Here is a 23,503-nt window from a genome sequence, read left to right as displayed (position 1 = left end):
AGGCAGTCTGCCTAGAGGAAGGCTTTATCCACAGGAAGCTGTGGCAGGAACGGGCAGACCAAGGATCAAGCACTACCTCAGAAGACAACGGCTGAGAATGACCCAGCACTTGAGTGAGATGGTAAAGCTGAAAGGTTAGTCCGGGCAGAAGGGATACGCTGCTTCTCACTTATCTCTTGTCCTTCACAGGGTGGGACACGCTTTGTAACTTCTGCTGTTAAGCAATGCAGCTGTATGCATTATGAAACTATTGCCACACTCTGCCAACAGGCACTGCTGCATTTTGTATCGGGGTGAAGTTGGAGTCACACGGACTGCTTTTAAAACGACTTGGGATTATGGAGTGCTATTAAACTGCCATTTAGCTTTCATGGTAGTATGTGGATTTTATGTCTGACATTTTGAGAGGCAGAAGGAATAGAAATGACAAAGTGTAGCCACTTCATTCTGCGGCTCTGTTCTTTGTAGCTAAGAGGTTCTTGGGAGCCACAGCTTCAGTGAGGGGGAAGCTGAGTCTGAAGCATGGTCAGGAGACTGGATGGCACTGTGACCGAAACCATAAATTTTCCTCTTCTTATATCACCCACAAGTAATTTAAATAAGATATCAATCAGTTATTGTTAAATCTCGGAGCTGGAAAGTTGTTCTGATGACAGCTGTGCATATTAGCTGCATGAGCTGCATTAAAAAATGAAGGAAGGAAGGAAGATCCAAGGCAGTTTTTGGTCAAGAGCTTGTAAGCTTCAAGGCGGTACAATGCATCCTGGTAGGAAAAGAGGGAGATTTGTTAATGCTTTAGTTTACATACAGCGTATAGCTAAGGATATAGTTAGGATTATGTGTATTAATACCTAAATAGAAAGGAATAAACATTAACTACAATATAGAAACAAAAGAAGTAAACTTCAGAAAGGGGCACTGAAACAAGTAGAACTAGAATGCTTTTTATCAGACGTCATGAAATCATGGAGGTGGCTGGAAGAGATCTCACAGCCCGTCCAGCCCCAACCCCGTGCTGTGGCAGGGCTGCCCCCCACCAGCTCAGCTGCCCAGGCCGCATCCAACCTGGCCTTGAGCCTCCAGTGACGGGGCAGCACAGCTTCTCTGGGCAGCTGTGCCACACCTCAGTGCTCTCTGAGTCAAGAATGGCTTCCTGACATCCAACCTTCAGCTCCCCTCTTTTAGCCTAAAGCCATTCCCCCCTGTCCTATCGCTATCAGGTGGCTTTATAAGTCGGGCCCTCTCCTGTTTATAAGCTCCCTTCAAGTACTGGGAGGTCGCAGTGAGGCCTTCCTGCAGCCTTCCAATCTCCAAGAGAAGACTCCTTGTAAGTGAAACTGAATTTGGGAACTCCAGGTTCTAAGAACTTCTGTGCGGAACCTTGATTCTTTTAACAAGCTTTAGCTTCAGCTGACCGTGGACCTAAAAAAGACCATTAGCTGTGAGCGAGTGCTGCAGCCTCAGCTTTGTACCACACGTATTGCCACAGCTGGCACAAAGAAGGGATTCAGTGATTACATCTGCTAACTGCAATGAATATCAGACAGAAGAGATGAGGACCTTTGGGACTGAGCACAAGTAGTGAATGCAGTGGTTGAAGTGGGATTGAGAAGCGGTTGAAGGGGATTAAGAGTCTTTATTTCAATTTTGTTATCTGAATTTGCTTGGCTTCAGCATCCAATTGCTATTGTCTTCTTTGTCCAGATTTAAAAAGCCCCACAGTTTCCACCACGCTCTTTGGCATGGTTTCTTCTTGTGTTATACACTTTTCAGTTTTCTGCTTGGCAATCAAAATAATCTCCCCTGGATCCCACACTGTAAAGGATTTTCTTTATCCCTCAAAACAGTGCTTTTTCTCCTTATGGTCAGAAATTTCTGATTTCAACACTTTAAAATGTCAGCCCCACTGCCTTCCCAGTAGCATAACATTTTCATACTGTTCTCATCAGAACTCTATGGCAGAACATAAACTCACCATAACACATTCCATTTGTATTCGCTTGTTGCATCAGTGCTCTTCACTGCAGAATGACACCAAGAGTTTGCTTATGTCAAGCTGTGTATTCCAAACAATCCTTAAATAAAAGAATCAGAATCAAAGAACCATAATAATCATCCACTTTCAGCCCCCCTGCTATGTGCAGGGCAGCAGACCAGGCTGCCCAGAGCCACATCCAGCCTGGCCTTGAATGCCTCCAGGGATGGGGCATCCACAGCCTCCTTGGGCAACCTGTTCCAGTGTGTCACCACCCTCTGTGTGAAAAACTTCCTCCTAATATCTAATCTAAACCTCCCCTGTCTCAGTTTAAAACCATTCCCCCTTGTTCTATCTCTATCCACCCTTGTAAATAGCTATTCCTCTCCTGTTTATATGCTCCCTTCAAGTACTGGAAGGCAGTGAAATCCTTTTCAGTTACTGCTTCCCAAGAGACAACTCATACGTTTGATTTTCTTGTTTCTAGAAATGTGACTTTGCAGATGGTAAAACCAAAATACTTGCAGGTCCACATCAGTAACAGTTCAAATCTGAGAGACTGCAACCTTTATTTTTATACACTTTAAGTTGGTGTGATTTCTGTACTTTCTGGTAGTTTCTGTACTACCAAAGTGTTGGATAGTACCACTACTACACCGATATTTACTAGCAGAATTTCACATGTGATTTTCCAGTAACGGTCTCTGAAAATGTTAGCCAGACTGTTCTGCACCAGGACATGTCCTCAATTAGAAAGGTCTACTGTAGTGGGCTGCAAAAAAATAACAAAAACAATACGGAAGCACAAGAAGTAGCAAGGGTTGAAGCATGTATTGATAACAGCAATCGAAACTGTAAATGCTGAGGAATGTGCTGTCTGCATCAAGAGCAGCAGGCCTGAGCTCCAATTGGGCTACAGCTTCGTGACTTGTCAGCAGGAGACCGGAGCTCTGATAACAGGAGGATGGTGGTACGGTCACAGCACGTGGCAGAATACTTCCTGCTGCCCCAGCAGGCGGAAAGGCTGCAGCAATAAAGATACAAGAAAACACAGGCAACAGATAGCAACCTCCCTTCAGTCTTACGGGGCATGAGGTAAGCAAGGCTGAGGTGGAAGATCACGCAGTAACAGCTGAAGGATACACGCATCCGGCTGACAAAGTTTGTCCTTGCCAGTGAAGTACCCACATGGCGAGGCAATTGCTCAGTAGAGAGCATTGCTTGTCCATAGTGCTCTTCAGCCAGGCTGCTGTGAGCACCTGGAAATTTGTATCTTGGAGCTCACAAGCAAGTGGTTTGAGAATAGCACTGTGCAAAATCAGAAAAGGTGAATGACAGAGATTAAATGCCATCTTCCCTTTTCCTGTGCTCTTGAATTTTGTTAACTCCCTACTACACCGTCAGCGTGAATTACAAAACATCCCCTAAATTCAGAGTTTGTGCAAATAGAGACAGCTGTTTGACCAGACCCGTATTCTGTATAAGCCTATTTTAGTTCCTCTTCATTTGAATCTCATAATAGATCTCCTGGTGCCTCGGTTCCCACCAGTACCATGGCAACAAGAACATAATCCTCCCACATGGCCTTTTCTGAATATTGGGACAATGTAAAGAAAATCCTTCAATTTCTGTACTCTCAGACCTCTTTCAAAGGAACATGATTAGCAGAGCAGAATCTTTCAGCCAACTCTCATTACACTTGGTTTCAATTTTTATGCCTGTAGATACTGAATACCTCATAGATATAAAGCTCCTTTTGGACCATGTGGGATCTATAAAATGCTTTGTCACCTCCACATGAAAAGCATGTTTTCTTGAGTGTTTCTAAAGACAGAACACAAGCATTTTCAGCCTATCTCCACACGTAACCACCTGCCTAGTAATGAGGCTGTTTCAAAGCTAGCCTGATTTCGGACAAATGCCTGATTATCTTCAGCTGCACAAGACAGATTTTTCTAGTGGCCATCTTACATTCCAAATATTCTGTACTTCAGTTTCTATTTCCTCTTCTTCCCACTTAAATACTCCACTTCATAAAAGTCATTAATCTACAACATTTCTTCAAGTCCAGACAATTTTTTAAAACCTGATTTGTACCAATTTCCTTGATCAACAAGCAGTTGAGATTTAGACTTCTTTGAAACTGAGCAAAAATCTCATGTTGTGGTTATTGCAGACACTTGGTAACAAATACCAATCTGATCACAGGTTTCTATGCATGTATAGTAATTATTTAATAATAATAATCTATAATTCAAAATGTTAAGATACAGTCCTTTCTAAAGGGCACTAATTAAGTTCATTTCACTACTGGCTTCACTACTTCAAACATGTCTCTCAAAATGAGTCAGCTTCTCCCCTCACTCATCCCTGCAGTAGGCATGGCACGTTAATTATCCAGTTTGACAATACAGACATTTGTTAATATATTGCTACTTTGTGCTTTATTTGTTAGCACATGACTTCAATTCTCTTCCCATTCTGAGTGGTTCTGAGTCACCGGTACCCATGCCCAAAACAGATACTGTATTTTAGTGTAGGGTGCACCTCCTGTTTTGTCTTTCTCAAGCAAATTGTAAGTGGTTTAAAAAACAAACATACATAAAACCAAGATATATAACCACTCTAGGCACATTTAAATAGATTGTTTCCAAGCTGTACTATCTATTTTTACAGTCGACTAGAACACTGGGAGGAGAAGATGATAATGCTTCAAATTATCCATGCAGAAGAAGGGTCCATCACTTGTAATGAGAGAAAGTTTGAGCAAACAAAAAAAAAAACAAACCCAAACCCAGCCCTCAAGAGACTGCTAATGGATGAATAGAAGTGGATCACTGAACTGAAATGAATGAGATGAGGTTCAACAAGGCCAAGAGTCAGGTCCTGCACTTTGGGCACAACAACCCCATGCAGTACTACAGGCTTGGTGGCTGGATGACTGCGAAGAGGAAATGGACCTGGGGGTGTTGGTTGATGCTCGGCTGAACACGAGCTGACAGTGTGCCCAGGTGGCCAACAGGGCCAACGGCATCCTGGCCTGTATTAGAAATAGTGTGGCCAGCAGGAGCAGGGAGGTGATCGTCCCCCTGTACTCAGCACTGGTGAGGCCGCACCTCGAGTACTGTGTTCAGTTTTGGGCCCCTCACTACAGGAAAGACATTGAGGCCCTGGAGCGTGTCCAGAGAAGGGCAACGAAACTGGTGAGGGGTCTGGAGCACAAGTCTTATGAGGAGCGGCTGAGGGAGCTGGGATTGTTCAGTGTGGAGAAGAGGAGGCTCAGGGGAGACCTCATTGCACTCTACAACTTCCTGAAGGGAGGTTGTAGTGAGGAGGGGTTTGGCCTCTTCTCCCAGGCAACAAACAGGACCCAAGGAAATGGCCGCAAGTTGCACCAGAGGAGGTTTAGGTTGGACATAAGGAAGAACTTTTTCTCTCAGAGAGTGGTCAGGCACTGCAATGGCTGCCCAGGGAGGTGGTGGAGTCGCCGTCCCTGGCAGTGTTCAAGAGGCGCCTGGATGAGGAGCTGTGAGATGTGGTTTAGTGCTTGTGGTGGCAATGGTGATGGGGAGACGATTGGACTAGATGATCTTATAGGTCCTTTCCTACCTTGTGATTCTATGATTCTTATTTTTGTCACAAGCTAAATAGTTATGCTGACAATTCCTCCACTTATCAAACGTATAAAAGGTGTTTGCTGCCTTACATTCCTTGATATTGATTATTATGGTTAAAGTGGCTTCTAAATCTTTACTAAATCAAATATGACTCTGAACTTATCTCTCACTGCATAGCATACAGAGACTTCTCAGAGTTGTGGAATGAGCAATGAAATGAACAGTTTTGCTTAACTAAGGCTATTTCTTGCAGTTATCTGTATGCCCTTGAGAACTTATCTGTTTCATTTACAACTTGTGCAATTGAAAAAAAAAACTCATTACTTAATAGCTGTATCAGAAGATTCAGCTCCCTTCGTAGTTGTTGTGCTAAGAATGTTGACTAGTGCAACAGCATGAAGCCAATTTCTGACCAGACATCTTCCAGGCCTCAAATTCAATTTTTTCAAACATTAAATGTCCACTGAAACGTACCCATCCAGCTGTTTGAAGCATTTTCTTGTAGAGAGATAGATAAATCTTCCCGACAGACATCTGGTTTTCCTCATGCACTTGAAAAAACATCTGATCTCTCACTTTCACTCATTTGAAAATTACTGGCGTAAAGCAAATTAAACCAGGATGAGCGGTTGGGAAAAACCTGATATGAGCAGCAGTAAGATATGAATTTGATGCCGTGCCATAGAAAATGACAATAAACTTAATGTGAGAAGGCAAAATGATTGCTACAGTCATTTAATGAAGAGTTTGGTAGACTTCCTAATATTAACAGCAGTGGTGAAAATATCCATTAGTTGTCACAACGTTTATGTTACTTGGACCAAACAAGATGGATCCCAACTTGTTGTTTTTTATCTAATGACCTACAATCCCTCCAGCACCAAGAAACAGGACATATATATAACCCCAGAAGCATCTTCATCTAGTCTCCGACTTAAGCTGCAAAAAGTTTTTTAATTTTAATCAAGCTTTCATCTTTCACCAGTTTTATGGGCAAATCTAAAATAAAAAGCAGAACACACGGTGAGAAAAGTAACTACTTTTTTTCTTTTAATATAGATGTAGTACAGAATGTTTAATTACAGCAGGACAGTGCTTCCAGTTAAATAAAATTAAAAACCTTTATTTCCCCCAAATATAAAATTACTAAATTAATGTCTTAAAAGAATAAGAATATGGAAAAAGCTTTAAATTATACCACCATTTACCACAGGAACCATGATCAGCAATTACATACTCCATCGCTTTGGCAAAAAAGTACTTTTTCTTTTAATAACTGCATATAAACCTAACATAGCAAAGACTGTATACATCTTTATATTGCACTTATTTATATACATGAATAAATGAACAGTAAAGTCTGCATATACTTGGAATGAGCAAATTTTCACAATAACCTGAAAGCAGGAAAAGAGCTGGTATGAATATTAAAAATGCTTAGAAATGTAATACATTTATGTACAGACTGTATGGACTGTATTAACAAACAATATGTACATAACAGTTTACTACTACTGATAGTTTAGTGTAACTCCATGTTCATTAATACAGACCTTTGGTTGTATTCAGTTGTTCAAGATCCAAGCTCACATACTTCCAAAATGCAACAAGGTATAAAATAAAGCACAACAATTTGCCAAATGGTACAAAAACTACTACTGTCAGTTTCATCAAACCCAAAAAACTAGTGTCTCTGTCTAGTCCCAAAATAATTCCTGTACTTGGAATCGATCTCTATGCGCCATACACGAAAAAAGAACACCTGAATGTTACATATCTGCAAAATTACATCCCACAACACTTTTTGTAATGTGCAATTCATCTTAATAATACTTTCTAATGAAAAGCAGAAATTAACTTCAACTTGATAATTTCTCAACACACACTTCTGTGATGACACTGTGAATGCTTTTAAGTGTTACCAGGAAGATTAAAAACTATATGTGCACCTCCTTTACTTATTCTAAAGGACTATACCAGTAACTGCTATTTGCTTATCACTGTCTGCATTGATATCTAAGTGTGCTCAGACTTTTTTACGTATTATGCAGCTTGCACGTGCCCAACATTTAGCTTCAAAACCATCCTGAGTCTGCACACAACGAAGCAAATCCACACACCTAAGAAAAAACTAAATCCAACAAAAAAGCCCCACCGTACTTTACAAAACAATCATGCAACTGAAGAAGAACTGGGCATCCCATGAACTGTTGTGCTTGTTGGAGTTCCACTGATGGCGTTGAAAATGTGTAGCGAATTGGGCATAACATTGGCCTTTTCTTCAACTGGAGTAATCTTAAAATGGAAAACGTACAGTCATCAAAATGTTCCAAAATGACACAAGCAATTACAAACCAGATATTAAAATACTGCTTTCTATAGTTCACCGAAAGGACTTCATTTCTACCATCACAGAAGCACAGACTGCTTTTGCTGGAAGCCCCCCTGACCAACTTTCTTGGCTCAAGCAGGGTCATCTAATAACACCTACTCACCCAGAGGACAAATAGAGAGAGAGAGAGAGAGAGAGAGCAAACTGAACAAGGTACACTTTTTATGAAGAATATGAAGATTCATCCTTAGCTTAGAGGAATTACACAAAGATTAGACCAACTAAGAGCAAAAGTAAAGAAAACTAATTACCATCCCATCTGATATTTGCAAGCAAAGGGGAAAAAAAAAAGAAAAATAAGATTATTTTATACAATTTTCCACACAAAGTTTTTGCAATTCTTCATAAAACACACCATTGTAAGACAGCTAATAGTTGTTGCTTTTTTCGGTGGCAAAACAAACACTGTGAGAAGCTTTTTCTTCAAGTACAGCATCAGGCAGGCATATAAGGGTAATATTCTTGAAGATTTGGCTGAAGGCTTTGTGATCCTAAGCCTTCGAGATGAGATGAATCTAATTTTTCTTTATTTTTTACATAGAATGTTTTAATTACTACGTTTGTATAAAACCCACAACAGTGGGCTAATAGTGTACATCAATGCTGTGCATTCATATTCTGTTCACTGCTTCACAGTGTCATTTGTTCGCCCCTTCTCTTCGTTTACTGTCATCCAACTTGATTGACTCCTGAAGTTACAAGCATGACATCTTTTCTCCTATCCTCAATCTTTGGAAATTCACACATGAGCATTTTTTAAACATCAGCATCTTGCACTGCATTCTGATTATTTCTTCCTGTGTTCAAACCATCATCATATTCTTTTACTTTTTTCCTGCACCAGTGTAGGATTATTTTTTCTTTCATTATCACTATCTGTCCAAAGCATTTTCCTCTCTTTTCTGAAGGGAACTTCTGTACAGTTGTCTAATTCTCCCATACACTTCATTTATTTTGATCAGGTGTCCAATCAGTTCATCTCCTTCCTAAAAAAACACCACTGCCTTCTACTTTTCAGTACATTACATTACAGTCAAACTATCCTGTTTCTTATTAGTTCTTTTCCTGTTTGCGGGATCAATCAAGACTGCATACGTGAGGTAACCTTTTTTTTTTCCTAAAAAAATAAAAAAGCATGTTCTGACAAATGGTTCCACCCAACTACAGACCTCATCTCATCATATTTTCCATTATCAGTGGCTACAATAAACCTATTTTTGTGGTAAGCTTTTCTCTGTCATGGTGTAACAAAAGAATAAGAGAATGAAAACAAATCCTGTGTACATGCTGCATTCTTGTGCTTCACCAGAATCTATAGCACAGAGCTACTCAGAACACAGTATTTGAGAAGAAAAGATGAGGAAATAATAGAAAACAGAGAAGCACATGAACAGAACTTCATCCCACTGACAAACTGTTGAATGCAAAAAAATTGCTATGCTTGCACTCTGAGAGAAATAAAAAGAAAACGAGCACAGTTCCCTAAAGTAAAGCATAATACATGCTTTCCCTACACATTTCAGCTACATTTTGAATAGTGGAATGCATAAATTCATCTCAGCACCTACTTGCTCATGCATTATTTCAGAAAGCTCTTTTGCCATTTCTCTGTAGTTGGCTTTCATTTCTTCTTGATATTCCAACTGATCTTCCTTTATAAGTCGCTCATTCACACCAAGAGCATGCCCACAAGCTTCAACAAATTGCCTGGTTTAGATAAAATGATAACAAAGATCTCAAAAAGGAATACAAAAACCAGACAAGTAATTAAAAATGCTACTTAAAACTGTTTTTAAAAATCTTTTGTCAGTCTTGAATTTTTATGTATTTTATTAAAAAGCAAACAAACATGCAAACATACCTAAACACTTCCTTCAGTAGCTTCACTTTATTGTCTGGGTATCTTTTGGTGTTCGTGTCATCTAAGAAGGCTCGTGCGTATGCTAATGGACCAGCATTAACCTAAGAACGAGAATTACAAAATACGGTTAGCTCTCTGACTTACTGTCTTTGCAATAGCAGATACCACAATTGTCCTGGCTTTCTCAGTAGAGCACAATTATTTTTTAAATGCATCTAAAACTAAACCAATCAAACAAAAAAACTATTAAAAAAAAAACAAACAACAAAATAAAACAAGAAATCCTGGATTTTCTTCATAAGAAATAACTAGTAAGACCAGTACCATATTGATTTCTATTTGCTCAAATTCACGCACAATGTATCCTATTTTGGTGGATCTGATCATTTCTTTTTACTACATTCAGCCCTTGCTTGCCTTAGCTAACGATGATATAAAAAAACCCAAACAACATAAACACAAACTCAAAACATTACACACTGAGATTTTCTTCTATTGTCCTTCTCCTGTATTTAAGCTCCCCCCTTCATCCCCTACAAAATCAGCAACAAGCATGCTGAACCTAATGTGAACAGATGTACAGCTAGATAAATGGTGTGAATTTTGGCACAGATGGGAAGTCACTTTATTCTAGTTATTATTATTATTATTATCTGCTTATTATTTTATTTTATTCTAGTTTCAGACCACCAAAGATTCCAGAAACATAATCTTAACCTTTGAATACAAATAAATATCAATTGATCAATGTTTATATGAAATATTTGTATTTTTCCCATTCTGGGAAAAGCTGCCAACAACAGCAAGCATATTACTGACTTAGGACATACTTGAATACTCACAATGAAAATTAATGGCAAAATGCTACTCTGATACTTTTTCAGTGACAGAAACAAGCCAAAAAACGGAATGGCAAAGTGAACGGTCTTACCTGAACACTGACACTCCCTTGTAGCTTCAGCTGCAATTTGATCATATCTACTTCAGCTGAAGCACAAAGCTGCCTGAGTTCTGCAACTTTCTTACTCATTTCATCAATGGCTACTTCAATGGGGTTTAAATCGGTGTGGTGCTGGTACATTACTGGAATGCGTTTCTTCACATATGGGAAGCAATGTATAGCTGTGGACAAAAATGAGTCTAATGAAGTTTTTAAAAGGTCTTTGAATAAAGTGAACTTTGAGAGAATTGGAAGTGAAAACTCATCATCCGCTTTAAAATACATTACATAATTTAATATACTGCCTGCACAGGGAAACAACACACTGAAAATTTAAATATGCATAGCTTTACATGTATTAACGCACAGAAGCCTCACTGTTATTTCTATAACAGTAACAAAGAAATAAAACATTAGAACTATGGTTGTGAAAAAGAGAGGGACCTGGGGGTGTTGGTTGATGCTCGGCTGAACACGAGCTGACAGTGTGCCCAGGTGGCCAACAGGGCCAACGGCATCCTGGCCTTCATTAGAAACAGTGTGGCCAGCAGGAGCAGGGAGGTGATCATCCCCCTGTACTCAGCACTGGTGAGGCCACACCTCGAGTACTGTGTTCAGTTTTGGGCTCCTCACTGCAAGAAAGACATTGAGGCCCTGGAACGTGTCCAGAGAAGGGCAACGAAACTGGTGAGGGGTCTGGAGCACAAGTCTTATGAGGAGCGGCTGAGGGAGCTGGGATTGTTCAGTCTGGAGAAGAGGAGGCTCAGGGGAGACCTCATTGCACTCTACAACTTCCTGAAGGGAGGTTGTGACGAGGAGGGGTTTGGCCTCTTCTCCCAGGCAACAAACAGGACGTGGGGAAATGGCCGCAAGTTGTATCAGAGGAGGTTTAGGTTGGACATAAGGAAGAACTTTTTCTCTCAGAGAGTGGTCAGGCACTGCAATGGCTGCCCAGGGAGGTGGTGGAGTTGTCATCCCTAGCAGTGTTCAAGAGGCGCCTGGATGAGGAGCTATGAGAGATGGTTTAGTGCTAATGGTAGCAATGGTGATGAGGAGACGATTGGACTAGATGATCTTATAGGTCGTTTCCAACCTTGTGATTCTATGATTCTATGAACTTAATTAATAGGAGAATTGTAAAAAGAATTGCTTGTCATCCACATAGCTCAAAGAGGAGAAGAATTAAAAAAAAACAGCAAGAGTATATTATTGATTTCCTCTGAAGTATTAGCTATGTAAAGCTGATACTACGAACTGATTTATCTATATGAAAAAAAAGCTGACATATTATTTTAGATGGAAGGAAAAAACCTTTTACAGTGAGGGTGGTGAGGTGCTGCAACAAGTTGCCCAATGGTGTGGTTGATGTCCCTGGAGACGTTCAAGGCAAGGCTGGGTCAGGCACTGGGCAACCTGATCTGGCCATGGATGTCCCTGTTCGCTGCAGGGGAGTGGGACCAGATGGTCTTTAAAGGTCCCTTTCAACTCTAAGGATTCTATGATTCTATGACTGATTCTACTAACTCCTGTAAGCTCAATTTACCACTACTAACACTAAGGCGGTGATACACAAGCTCACACGTTTAACACATACAAAACAGAAAAAAGCCTTTTTCAAAGAAAAATTGAATCAATTCCAGGTTTGTGGTTCTTGAAATTTAAAGAAAAAGCTGTTTGATAGTTATCACTTGAAGAAACCAATGGAAAGCCTCTTTTGGGTTAAAATATGGAAAATATTTTAACTGACATTTTTTCCTCTGCATGCTTCTGTACAACAATGCTGAGTATTAGCTTGAAGTGCACACTCATTTTAAAAATTGTTTTACAAAGCATTGTATAAAACATTCTGATATATTCTGCTGTTCTTGTAAACTCCAAAAGCCAGGTGTGAAATCTTCTAAAGGATTTTTTCAGACAAAATACAGAACATACAGAAAAGCCCAGCATCAAGAAGTAAATACGTTTTTCAAAGAACAGTTTTCTTTTACAGGAAATTTCCACCCAATGAGTACCTGTCAAGATAGTCCGCCGTTTACACTGCTCTTCCACTCCTCCTTGTCTTTTGCCAGCTTGAGTGAAAGGCATCTCAAACATAAAGCGACGAATGTTATGAGTCCTTTCAAAATCTGTTTTCCTTTCTTGCAATTCTTTTTCTTCAAAGTAAGGAACTACATGTGTAACCTGAATGTATGCATATTTTGAATCTAAATCCTTTGGATTTACCTTAAAAACAAAACAAAACAAAAAAACAAACAACCAAACAGTTAAATTCTGAATACAGTGGATTTAATTGCAGTTACACAAGTTTCAGATACTATATTTGGCTTGCTGCAAACATAGAAAACATTAATGCTCTCATGGGCTTCTCTGACTCCAGTTTCTAATTGTTCTGAAGCTTGGTATGGTCATTACATGTCTTTTTTTTTAACACTATGATTATTTGCCATATGCAAAACTACAATAAAAATAGTTTTATTCCTGCTTAGCAGTAAATACTGCATTTCAGGAGAAGTCAGAGGAGAAAAAAAAAAAAGAGTGGAAACAAAAACAAATACTGTCCTCCATGATGGCCGATACAAGAAGATACTGGAGAGCAAAACTAGCAATACATAAAAAGTGAACAGCTGAAAATAAAAATGTACCTTTTAGACAGTGCAGATCTTACCTCCAGAAGGCACTTCTACCAACTGGCTGTCCTAGTTGTGACACCCTATACTGATCCCAAAGAGTAAGCTGGGGGCCATGTCGTAGGCTTCATGTTCAGTTTGGAGTGCCAAGTTTTTAATTTTGTAAAAGTGGCAGCTGACCTCCAGTAGCAGTAGATGAGGCTTCCTAAAATCATTGCCCAATGGGGTCCCAATCCCCTAAATGGACCAATCACATTTTTTCTTGTAAATTCCCCCCATCATTAGATAAAGAGGTGACCCTAAACTTATGCGCCCCTCTAAACGTTGTCTCTTGCCATTTCAGTCCCCTGCCAAATATTTGTTATCTCTGCCTGATCGTGAGCCATTGGCTTTTATAAACTGTGAAAAGCAGTGATGCAGATATACACCTGAAGTCAGCTTTTAAATGCTGGAGCAAATGTGAATAGAACTCAAGTCACCCATCTGCTGCCAGTTTTTAATGGGACATGCTGCTTGATACAGAAATCCGCAATATTTTCTGATTACTAGACTGGATCTTCACTGTAATTTATGTGTTCATTCCAGCATAATTGATAGAAATGTTCCCTACGAATGCTGACAAACAGACAGATTATAATTATTTGAAAAGAATTCGGTACGTTTAAAGCCTTTATTTGGAGTACACTGCAAGAGCTGTGAAAAACAGAGTACAATATAAATCTCATCTTCCAACACATGAAATTAAACCCTTGCGTAAGTTCTCCCTTCCTTTAAAGTTCCAGTTTGAGCAGAAGTATTGAAAAGCCCACCGTTGCTGAATGTAAGTGGTTGAGAAGCACAGCACTTTGTGATCTTGCTTATATAATCAGTGAACAGAAGAGACAAGAAGTTAGACTGTGAGAAAATCAACGTGGAGTCTGAAGCCTTGAACTGGCTGACGAAGGGAATGAAAGGAATGCAGAAAGGCATCTTGTGCCTTCTCAGCCTACGGGTTACCATAATTCTTTTTCATTCAAAGGTTCCTGTCCTTAATCTCAGAATGGTTGAGGTTGGAGAGGATCTCTGGAGATCATCTACTCCCCAGCTCCCTGCTGAAGCAGGGTCTCCTACAGCATAACAGAAATACAGACTGAATTACAGGTTGGAAGGAGGTGATTCTCCCATGACCTTCAACCAGCAGTTTTTATACATGCATGTTGTGCACCAAATGAGTAAATGACAGCGATCCCATATTATTTCAAGTGGATTCATGGGAATAAGTGATGTACTGGAATCCTGTAGAGAGAATAAACAACATACTTTGCCAGAATCCTGAATCATTTTGACATTTTCAGATCCAAATTTGTCAGAGTAGAGTTTCTGGAGTCTTTGAGAAATCTCTGAAAGAGGTGTGAGTTTAGGCTCTTTATAAATATACTCCTTTCCATCTTCATCCTCAAAGAATCCCTGCAAAGAAACAATTAAGTAAACAAAATATTGGAAAAAAATAAAAAGCCACGCTGAACAATGGTTAAGATGAACATGTTTGTGGTTCAAAGGAAACCAACATCAAACATCAGGTTTCAGGCAAATATAAATCAACAAATAAAATCTAAGTTAAATAAAAGGCTTCCTAAGAAAACTAAAACAAACAAACAAACAGAACAGAAAAAAGAGAAAAATAATCATCTACTACAGAACGAGTGAAAGATAATGGAAACACACAAAGTTAAAACTGTAAGGTTTGTTGCAATGCTATGGTGTGCCAAGCCCTTGATACAGAAGAATTTTCTTCACTTTTACTTTAAAAGTGAACTGTCAGTACTGTTTCACTTGCCACAACAGAGGTTTTGTTGCCTTGTACAACTATCTGATCCACAAACAAGGATTTTGACAACAGTTTGAAATTTGATTTAGGAAAACATCTTAATTCTGTGTTGTACCATTCCGGCCCACGCTTCTTTATTTCCATTACTTAGAGCTCTTTTTTGAAACCATAGCCAAATGTTACAAAGACTGTGTGGAAAGTGAAACAGGGGACTGATTTAAAACAAAAAGCCATGTCTGAATTCATGTTTGAAATCAGAAAGTAAATATATTTCTGTCATAAAATGTAACAGACAAAAGAGAAAAGCGCAACATATCATATGTAAACACAGGGCAGATTGACAAAAATACCCACACCAAACTACAGTGAAATGCAGTAGTTGTTACTGCATTGCTCGCTTTACGAGCAGTTACTATAATTACCTCAACATCTGTTTCACTGTCTGTAAACTGGTATTGCTATGAGGTTATAAAAGACAACAGAATACATGTAAAGTTACACCACTCAGAGTATGTCACAAGTCTCCATGCTCTGCTAACAGCTACCGACTGGGCTGTGCATGTGGAAGGTGCATTACTGGGTACTGCGTGCTACCATACTGATACGTATGCAGTGTAAACACGTACTGCAGGATGTGAAGCTGCTCAGTACACAGCCGGAACTTTTGTTTGAAGCATGCATCCCGATGTATGGGCGAGAACGACTTGTTCTCCACATGGAACTTAATGTTATTATTTTTCTTAATTGCAGTGGCTCTGAATGCACACCAATCTAAGAAGCAGCCTTGCCAACCACACTGCAGCACCACAGACATTAAGTCAATGCATTGCTGAGAACTGACATTACAGAAAACTTACCGCTGCCTTAAGGTAGTAAATAAAAGAAGAGAGGAAAAAAAGCAAAAAATTTACTGAGGAAAATGAGAAAGAACTGTTTTGGAACTGGTAAATATTTCAAAGCAAGTTATTGACATGTTTAACTACTTATTTTAGGACGCATTTCTTGTGCTTTTTATATCGTGGTATCAGCAAAAATGATGAAACTGTGCATCTTGTAAAATAAATGAAGGCTTTTCTCATTGCATACTGCAGTAACGATAAGTGCTACTCACCTGTCCAAAGAATGCTACCCTGAAGTAAGTTCCTAGCAGTCTCTTGCCTGTATGCATAACTTCTGTTACTTTACTGTATGCACGATGAAGAGTGTCATACAAATGAGCGAGCCGCTAAAATTCAAAGAAGAGAATAATGGGGTAACAGGATAACAGCAAACACTCCTATCTGCAACAGGTGTGAATGACAGTCCTGTAGTTAACAGCAACCATGCTACTGAACAGTAGTAATATGTTTAGCACCTTTACAACTTGGCAATATGCAAGGTTAAATTCCAATAATTTACATTTATTTGAAAAAATTGGAATTCTTTAAAATAAAAACACAAACATTTCAACGCATTCACATTCCAGTTACAGTAGTTAGAATTCCCTTTTGTTCTATGACATGTACTGTTTCATGTAGTTAGATTAAAAATCAGGTTTTTCTCATTCAAATTTAATTCTAATGGATTTAGTACCTCAAAATCCCTCCTTTTTTCATAAATGGGAATGATAAGTTTATATATATCAGCAATCAGTTCATAGCGTTCCGCCTTCCACAGTCCATCAGCACACTGCTCCAACAATTCCGTCAGCACATCCTAGAATTGGATACACATTTGGAAAACAAAAGCAAAGTGGCAGTCACTAAAAGCACGTTAAGGTATTACTGCTATTCCTTTCAATCAGAAATAGAGATTCTGCCTCCAAAGAAAATTTTGTAAATTAAAATGATTGTGGCAATCTCAGAACTCTTAAAAAATGTTTGGGGATCCAATATCCTTCACTAGAATCCAAGAACGAGACGAAGAGAGACCTTCTGGTACCACCGTTGCCATGATAGTCAAGCCATAAGCTGGCTCACAAACTCCTTTTACACTCTGAAAAGATCCAGTGCTACTGTATATCACTCTGCCCTTAGGTAGAGGACTGAGACGCATCACTAAGAAAAGCCATCTTTAATTCTGAGTAGAGTAAAAAAAAAGTCTGCAAACTACTGCCCTTGATCACATGCTGAAATGATCCCTACAGATCTCCTCCTTTCCCTGGTCCTTATGGGCTGTACATCCTCTCCACCGTTTTCACTCTGAACAGCCACGTGGTGAAAACTGAAAGATTCATGCTGCTGCCGGACTACAAGAACCATCCACAAGTCTTAACTCAAACACAAGAGGGCATCCAAATACAGCAAAACTTAATTTGCCCACAGGAAAGAATACAAAGATCACAAGCTGCACATGGGAAATGCTGTCCCTTGTGACGCAGATGGCTAATGAAGAAACAAACACCCAGAACCCCGTGATGGCTGAGGCAGGCAGGGCCCTCTGTGTCCCTCTGTGTCCCCGTGTCCCAGCCCCTGCTCCAGCAGCACCACCCAGAGCAGGGTGCCCAGGCCCACAGCCAGGCGGTTCTGGAGAGCTGCAGGGAGGAGACCCCACAGCCTCTGGGCAGCCTGTGCCAGTGCTGCCAGTGCTCCGGCACCCGCACAGCACAGCACTGCTCCTGGTGCTCAGGGGGAGCCTCCTGTATTTCAATCCCAAGAATGGCTCCAGATATTCACTAATTTAAACCTCCCTTTGTACTGGAACCTGCTGCCTGCACTCAGTAGTTGCCTGCATAACTATCCCTGATTCTGAGAACCGCCCACAGTGAGAAAAAGCAAGATAAATGGTAGATGATTTCACTCCACTGCGTGCAGATGAATGAAAGTCTAACAATCATTCTTCTTGAACTGCTAAATCACTAGGGAAAAAAAATTCTTGTCCATGAAAAGGTTATACGTCTTAGAGTGCGTAAGTAAAGCAATATGAAAGCATTTGCTGGCCATGGAAAGGCTTCCCCTGAAGTAATACTGCACTACAAATTTATTTGTCAGATTTTTAAATGTATGGATTCCGTTCTGTAAGATTAAAAGGCACTCGTCTTGCTTTGGGTTGTCCCACAGCTTTCATTACATAGCTATAACACAAAGGTGACAGGGAAATTATCTGGCATTTGAGAATCTAGGTTAGTTTTCCTATTTGGAAAGGGCTGCATGGTCACAGAATAGCCTCCTTTGCATAAGGCATGCTGTGAAGCATTAACTTTCATTTACCAGTCTGAAGTTGGAATAATTTTTCACATGGACAGCCACTGTTAGCAAGGCACCAGAACAAAAAAAAAAAAAAAGAAAAGAAAAAAAAAGAAAAGAAAAGAAAAAAAAGGTATATAGTGACTTAATATTTGAGGTGGAACAGTATTTTGGCAAATTTTATTTTGGGAAAAAAAAAAAAAAAAAAAAAAATTCAGGCAAATCTGAATTAAATTTTTCCAAGCTTTATTCTTCACGGAATCTGGCACTGGACAACAGTCTGTCAGCCACAGCTCAGAACTCTGACAGAAGAACTGTCTACAGCAAAGCATGGAATGGAAAGGATAATAGCTTCCAGGCTTTTGCTGTGCAATTTGTGACATCCACAAGATTGTAATTCTGCAAGGAGAATCTGACTGGTGCTGATGAATAGGCCTGTCTGGCTACACAACTGTTTTAATGAAATACATATAGTAACTGTTAAAAAACAGGTCCTCCCCCACTCCACCTCCATCCCACCAATTACTATTTTGAAGATTTAATCCTGAATAGCAGTTAACAGATAGAGGAAAAACCCCAAACACAGATTCATTTAGCTCAGCTGTAGTAAAGTAGATCTTGAAATACACGTTTGTATCTTCCCATTACTCTACCCTACTGATCTCTTATACAATTTCTCTTCCTTAGACTATTACAGATTCCCGTGTTGTAAGAACATACGGAGGTAACACTCTACATGAGATACATTCCCACTCAAGAAGCAAATAGAATACTTGAAGAACTTCTGTAAAGTACTAGGCATCTGAATTTATCCAGGATTTTTAGTCTCTTAAGAAGAGACTGGGGACTTCTTTCATAGTATTACTCCTCCCAGGGTAAACTATAAGAAGTTATTTGAAAAATGCTTCCCCCTCCTCCCCTCCCCCCAGTATTTAACCAGTTACACTTATCCATAGCTAAGTTTAAAAAAGGACTCCATAGAGGGAAAATGAAATTTGGCAAAGTTTGAATTCTTTGCAAGAGCCGCAGGCTTGTAATTTCAGCCTTGGCATATTTTTGCTCCATGGAAATACTGAGAGATGGAAATAAAACTGGGCAGGGTTCAATGACTCAGGAAAAGCTGTATATTCTTTTTGCACTGAGTGACTAATCAGAAGAATAAAGACATCCCAGTTGAAAACCACAAAAGAATTAAGCTCTGACAAACGTTTTGTCAGGTAGACACCGACAAGAGCTTCCAACAAAAGTTTCCATTGACTGTACTCAACAAAAATCCAACTCTTGGCTCAGTTAGAATAGCTTACATTTTTCTTTGAGTAACATGCTACATTCATGCTAGTTGAGGAGAATCTGTGTTTTAAAGAATACAACACGTAATAATAATAAAAAACCCCAAACCTGTTTCTGCATGCTTTGCAAACAAAAAGCACTATATTTCTCATTTCAAATAATTACAACTCCTGCCTTCACAGAAAAAGGCAAGTCTGCAATTTTTGTCTTAAAACAATACAGCAAAGTAGTACCAGAACTTGGGAGTAAAAGTTCAAGGCTTAAAACCACTATGTCTATTGCTCCTCAGTCTGCTACAGTGTGTTCAATTTGCAGACAAATAATTTTGTCATACACCTTCACCATACACAAATGAGAACACAAAATATTTTTTGTTGTACAATTATGGTTATACAACACTGATCTTTTTTTCAACTCAGTTTCTGCAACTAGTTGTCTGTCCCTCACTCCCTCAACTATGCTAGCAAATACACAGCATGATCACAGCAGTCTTTAAGCTGATGCTTTATGTAAAACAGACGCATGTAGTAAATTCCCTAGAACCTGGACAGCTCGGAGAATAATCCTATTTATTTGTTTGTTTTCCATTAGGATAAGAATGGTGGCAAAGAAGGTGATAGTAGTCAGTCTCAGAAACACAAACCCTGGAAAAACAAATGGCGCTTTAATGTGCATCAGTTCTTACATGCTGATGTTTACTTACTTCGTTGAAGTGAACATCTTGCATCCCGACATCCTCCATCATTGAAGCTTCTTCATCTATATTAGGTGTGATTACTCTGAAGGCAATACAGCCTTGCCTAAACATCCCTATCATTGAAAAAGAAAACCAGACACATTCACTTAAACGCTGGCAAAATACCTTCCTCTTGCAGAGTAACATTAGGCCATTTTGTGATGCTGGATAAGTCAGAAGCTGTATTTAAATACACTTACTACCAAAACAATAGAAGAAAACACAGCTTCTCACTGTATGATTAAAAGAGCAGAGCTCATCTTAAGTAGAAATCGTTTTTTTAGACAAGCAGATTGACGTTTGCATTCTGACTACAAAAACATGTAGTGTATGAATCTTCCTATTTTAGCTAAAAATTGTGTCCAATCTCTCCCACCCCAAAGCCTACAGAACTAAGTTCACTTTTACAGTATTTCATAACACTGGTCATGCAAGAACTGTACAAGAACAAGCCCTGGCATATCCAAGTCTCCAGTCTGAACACTATGCATAGACTGATGTGAACTACACAAGATAGTCAGAGGATGACTGTACAGATTAGTCAGGGGTAGATACAGAAAGTTGGCCTAGAAATAGGAAAAAAAATATATCATCAATCTAACTCCCTTTACAAAATATATATTCGCCAATAATTGGTTTTAGAATATTCTAAAGTGAAACCTACCTCTTTTTACCCATCCTGTGTAAGTATTTTTTATTCTATCAGATTGCTGAATTAAGCAGTCAGGCTATGTGGCCAAGATCTGTCTTGTAAAAGCCTCAAGAGCAATCAGTGACAAGTACAGAAGCACAAGGACTTGTACATATTTACTTCACCACTCATTCCTAGAAGGATTCTTTCTCCTCACTCATGGCAGTTGTACAACCAGCGGCTTCACTGAATGACTGCCTCAAAGGCACGTTTATGTCTGGCTCCTGGAAATGCCATAGGTAGGACTGACTCCAAATTACTAACAGGAAGTAATTTCCATGTGACAGGAGACAAGAATAGGAAGTCACCCAAAGAACCCAAAGCAAGTATATAAAGATTATCACTTGTTATTGGGTTTTGTTAGACTTGCAGTACTTGGAACTGTAACTTAAGACAACAGAGTTTCAGATTTGGTCACTGAGGAGCTTCTCAAATCAGTGGAGAAGGGGGAATAGCCTATAAGTGAATAATCATTCTGTAAGAGGCAAAAAAATAATGAGAGACCTGAGAAATTACTTAACAAATAAGAATATTCATTGATAAAGTTGCTTAGAAAGGGTCTAACCAGGTGTTAGCAACTGTTGTATTAAATTAAAAGCTTTTCCCTTCCTAAAAGTTCTGCTTTAGCTTCAGCTAAAATGCTGGTTCTTAAACATGTAAATATGCTGCTGTAAGCTTGCTATTCACTTAAGTCAGAATTTTTTGCCTACAGCTTCCTCAGGGAAACCACTGCTATTCCTACACATAATGAAAAAAACAACCAACCCACATTTAAGTAGGACTTCAAAATCATACCTTTCCGTGTGAGATATTCTGCAACCAGTGCTGCTACATGAACATAGCACATTGCTGCCTAAAAGCAAGAACAGGAACACTTTTGTAAATTACAGTCATCATGCAAAACTGAAAACTAAGTATATATGAAGAGCGCTAGACTGGAATAATTTCTTAGGTTTTCCTTGTTTGCTGCTTTGAAGATGATGACTTGTGTAAGAATTCTCCTCCTCACTTCACAGAACAGTTACTGTGCAAGAGCCTCCCTTATCACCAGAGCACTGAGTAGCACTCAGTTGGAGGCTGCCCAGTGTTCACAAGCTAATGACTTCCATGCTGTAATAACACCAGGTAAATTTCCTTCAGGGATGTATTGGAAGGAATTTGCTTGGTACGATCTAGAAAACTAAATAAAAGGGCCAGAGTTGTCTACAAACATGAGATGTTTTTATTAAATTGGCACTGATCACTTGACACTGAAAGGACAAAAAAGATTCAAGATTCAGCAAAATGTTTACCTATGGAAGCTGAAGAATCTCCGGCTCTGGAGCTGAAGAAAAAATGTAAGTAACTGCCAGAGATTCTCTCTAATTCATGCTTCACGTGGCACTGGACTTGATGATGTACAGGGGTTTTTCTCTAGCTGTTCAGTCAAATATTCCATACTTTCAATAAAAATCAGTCATTTCCTCAGGTCTGTTTTTAAAAACCTAGACTGAAAGAGCTGGACCTGCTTCCATCAAAACGTAAACTACTGACAGAGGACTGTATACGTCTTCTGCATAGCTACTAGGCAGAATAAAAGAATTACAGCAATGAGACGTAAGGCAGCAGCAATGATTTCTCGGAGGTACTTACTTGCTTACATGGTAAGTGAAATAGATACGTTTATGAAATTTGGTGATACAGAATCACAGAATCACAGAATCACCCGGGTTGGAAGGGACCCCAAGGATCATGTAGTTCCAACCCCCCTGCCTAGCAGGGCCACTAAACATACATGCGATACAACATGATTTGTTTTCAGATGGAACAAACTTCCAGAAAGAAAGAACATCAATTCTGTATGCTGATATAATGGCTATACATCAAGGCATACAGTACAAAAAAGACAGGGATCTCTTGGAAAGAGTCCAGCGGAGGGCCACAAAGATGGTGAAGGGCCTGGAGCATCTCTCCTATGAAGAAAGGCTGAGTGAACTGGGTCTGTTCAGCCTTGAGAAAAGAAAACTGAGAGGAGACCTGATCCAGGTCTATAAATATCTAAGGTGTGGGGGGGGAAATGGCGAGTCTGGACTCTTTTCAGGGGTGAGTGGAGACAGGACAAGGGGAAACGGCCAGAAACTGGAGCATAGGAAGATTCCGCACAAATGTGAGCAAGAACTTCTTTACAGTGAGGTGACGGAGCACTGGAACAGGCTGCCCAGGGAGGTGGTGGAGTCTCCTTCTCTGGAGATGTTCAAGACCTGCCTGGATGCCTACCTGTGCGACCTGGTGTAGGGAACCTGCTTTGGCAGGGGGGTTGGACTCGATGATCTCTGGAGGTCCCTTCCAACCCCTACAATTCTGTGATTCTGTGAAGGCATACAAGAATCCCAACTCTCTCTTCTCCCTTTTGCTAGAATTAAA

The 23,503-nt window shown here is 39.6% G+C and overlaps 1 protein-coding gene across 11 annotated transcripts in view; it reads right to left on the bottom strand.

The window, feature by feature from the left end:
* Positions 1-6,620: 6,620 nt before the first annotated feature.
* The window catches only part of LOC125687867 (dedicator of cytokinesis protein 9), a 121,243-nt gene continuing 104,360 nt past the window's right edge, over positions 6,621-23,503 (bottom strand). For 7 of the 11 annotated variants that reach the window (XM_048933155.1, XM_048933158.1, XM_048933153.1 and 4 more), the window contains exons 44-53: positions 21,896-21,953; positions 20,377-20,483; positions 16,792-16,914; positions 16,331-16,444; positions 14,712-14,858; positions 12,798-13,008; positions 10,777-10,967; positions 9,846-9,946; positions 9,553-9,691; positions 6,621-7,887 (exon numbers count right to left, since the gene is read on the bottom strand). In XM_048933155.1, coding sequence (XP_048789112.1) covers positions 7,765-7,887; positions 9,553-9,691; positions 9,846-9,946; positions 10,777-10,967; positions 12,798-13,008; positions 14,712-14,858; positions 16,331-16,444; positions 16,792-16,914; positions 20,377-20,483; positions 21,896-21,953 — 1,314 coding nt within the window. In that variant the 3' untranslated portion in view covers positions 6,621-7,764. Of the gene's footprint in view, positions 7,888-9,552; positions 9,692-9,845; positions 9,947-10,776; positions 10,968-12,797; positions 13,009-14,711; positions 14,859-15,641; positions 15,678-16,076; positions 16,083-16,330; positions 16,445-16,791; positions 16,915-20,376; positions 20,484-21,895; positions 21,954-23,503 lie in introns of all 11 variants that reach the window. The other 4 variants (XM_048933160.1, XM_048933159.1, XM_048933162.1 and 1 more) reach the window with 2 other exon arrangements.

Source organism: Lagopus muta, chromosome 1 (assembly GCF_023343835.1).
Source record: "Lagopus muta isolate bLagMut1 chromosome 1, bLagMut1 primary, whole genome shotgun sequence".
Classification (NCBI taxonomy): domain Eukaryota; kingdom Metazoa; phylum Chordata; class Aves; order Galliformes; family Phasianidae; genus Lagopus; species Lagopus muta.
The sequence above is the reverse complement of the archived record's forward strand: the minus strand, read 5'-3'. Positions and strand labels throughout refer to the sequence as shown.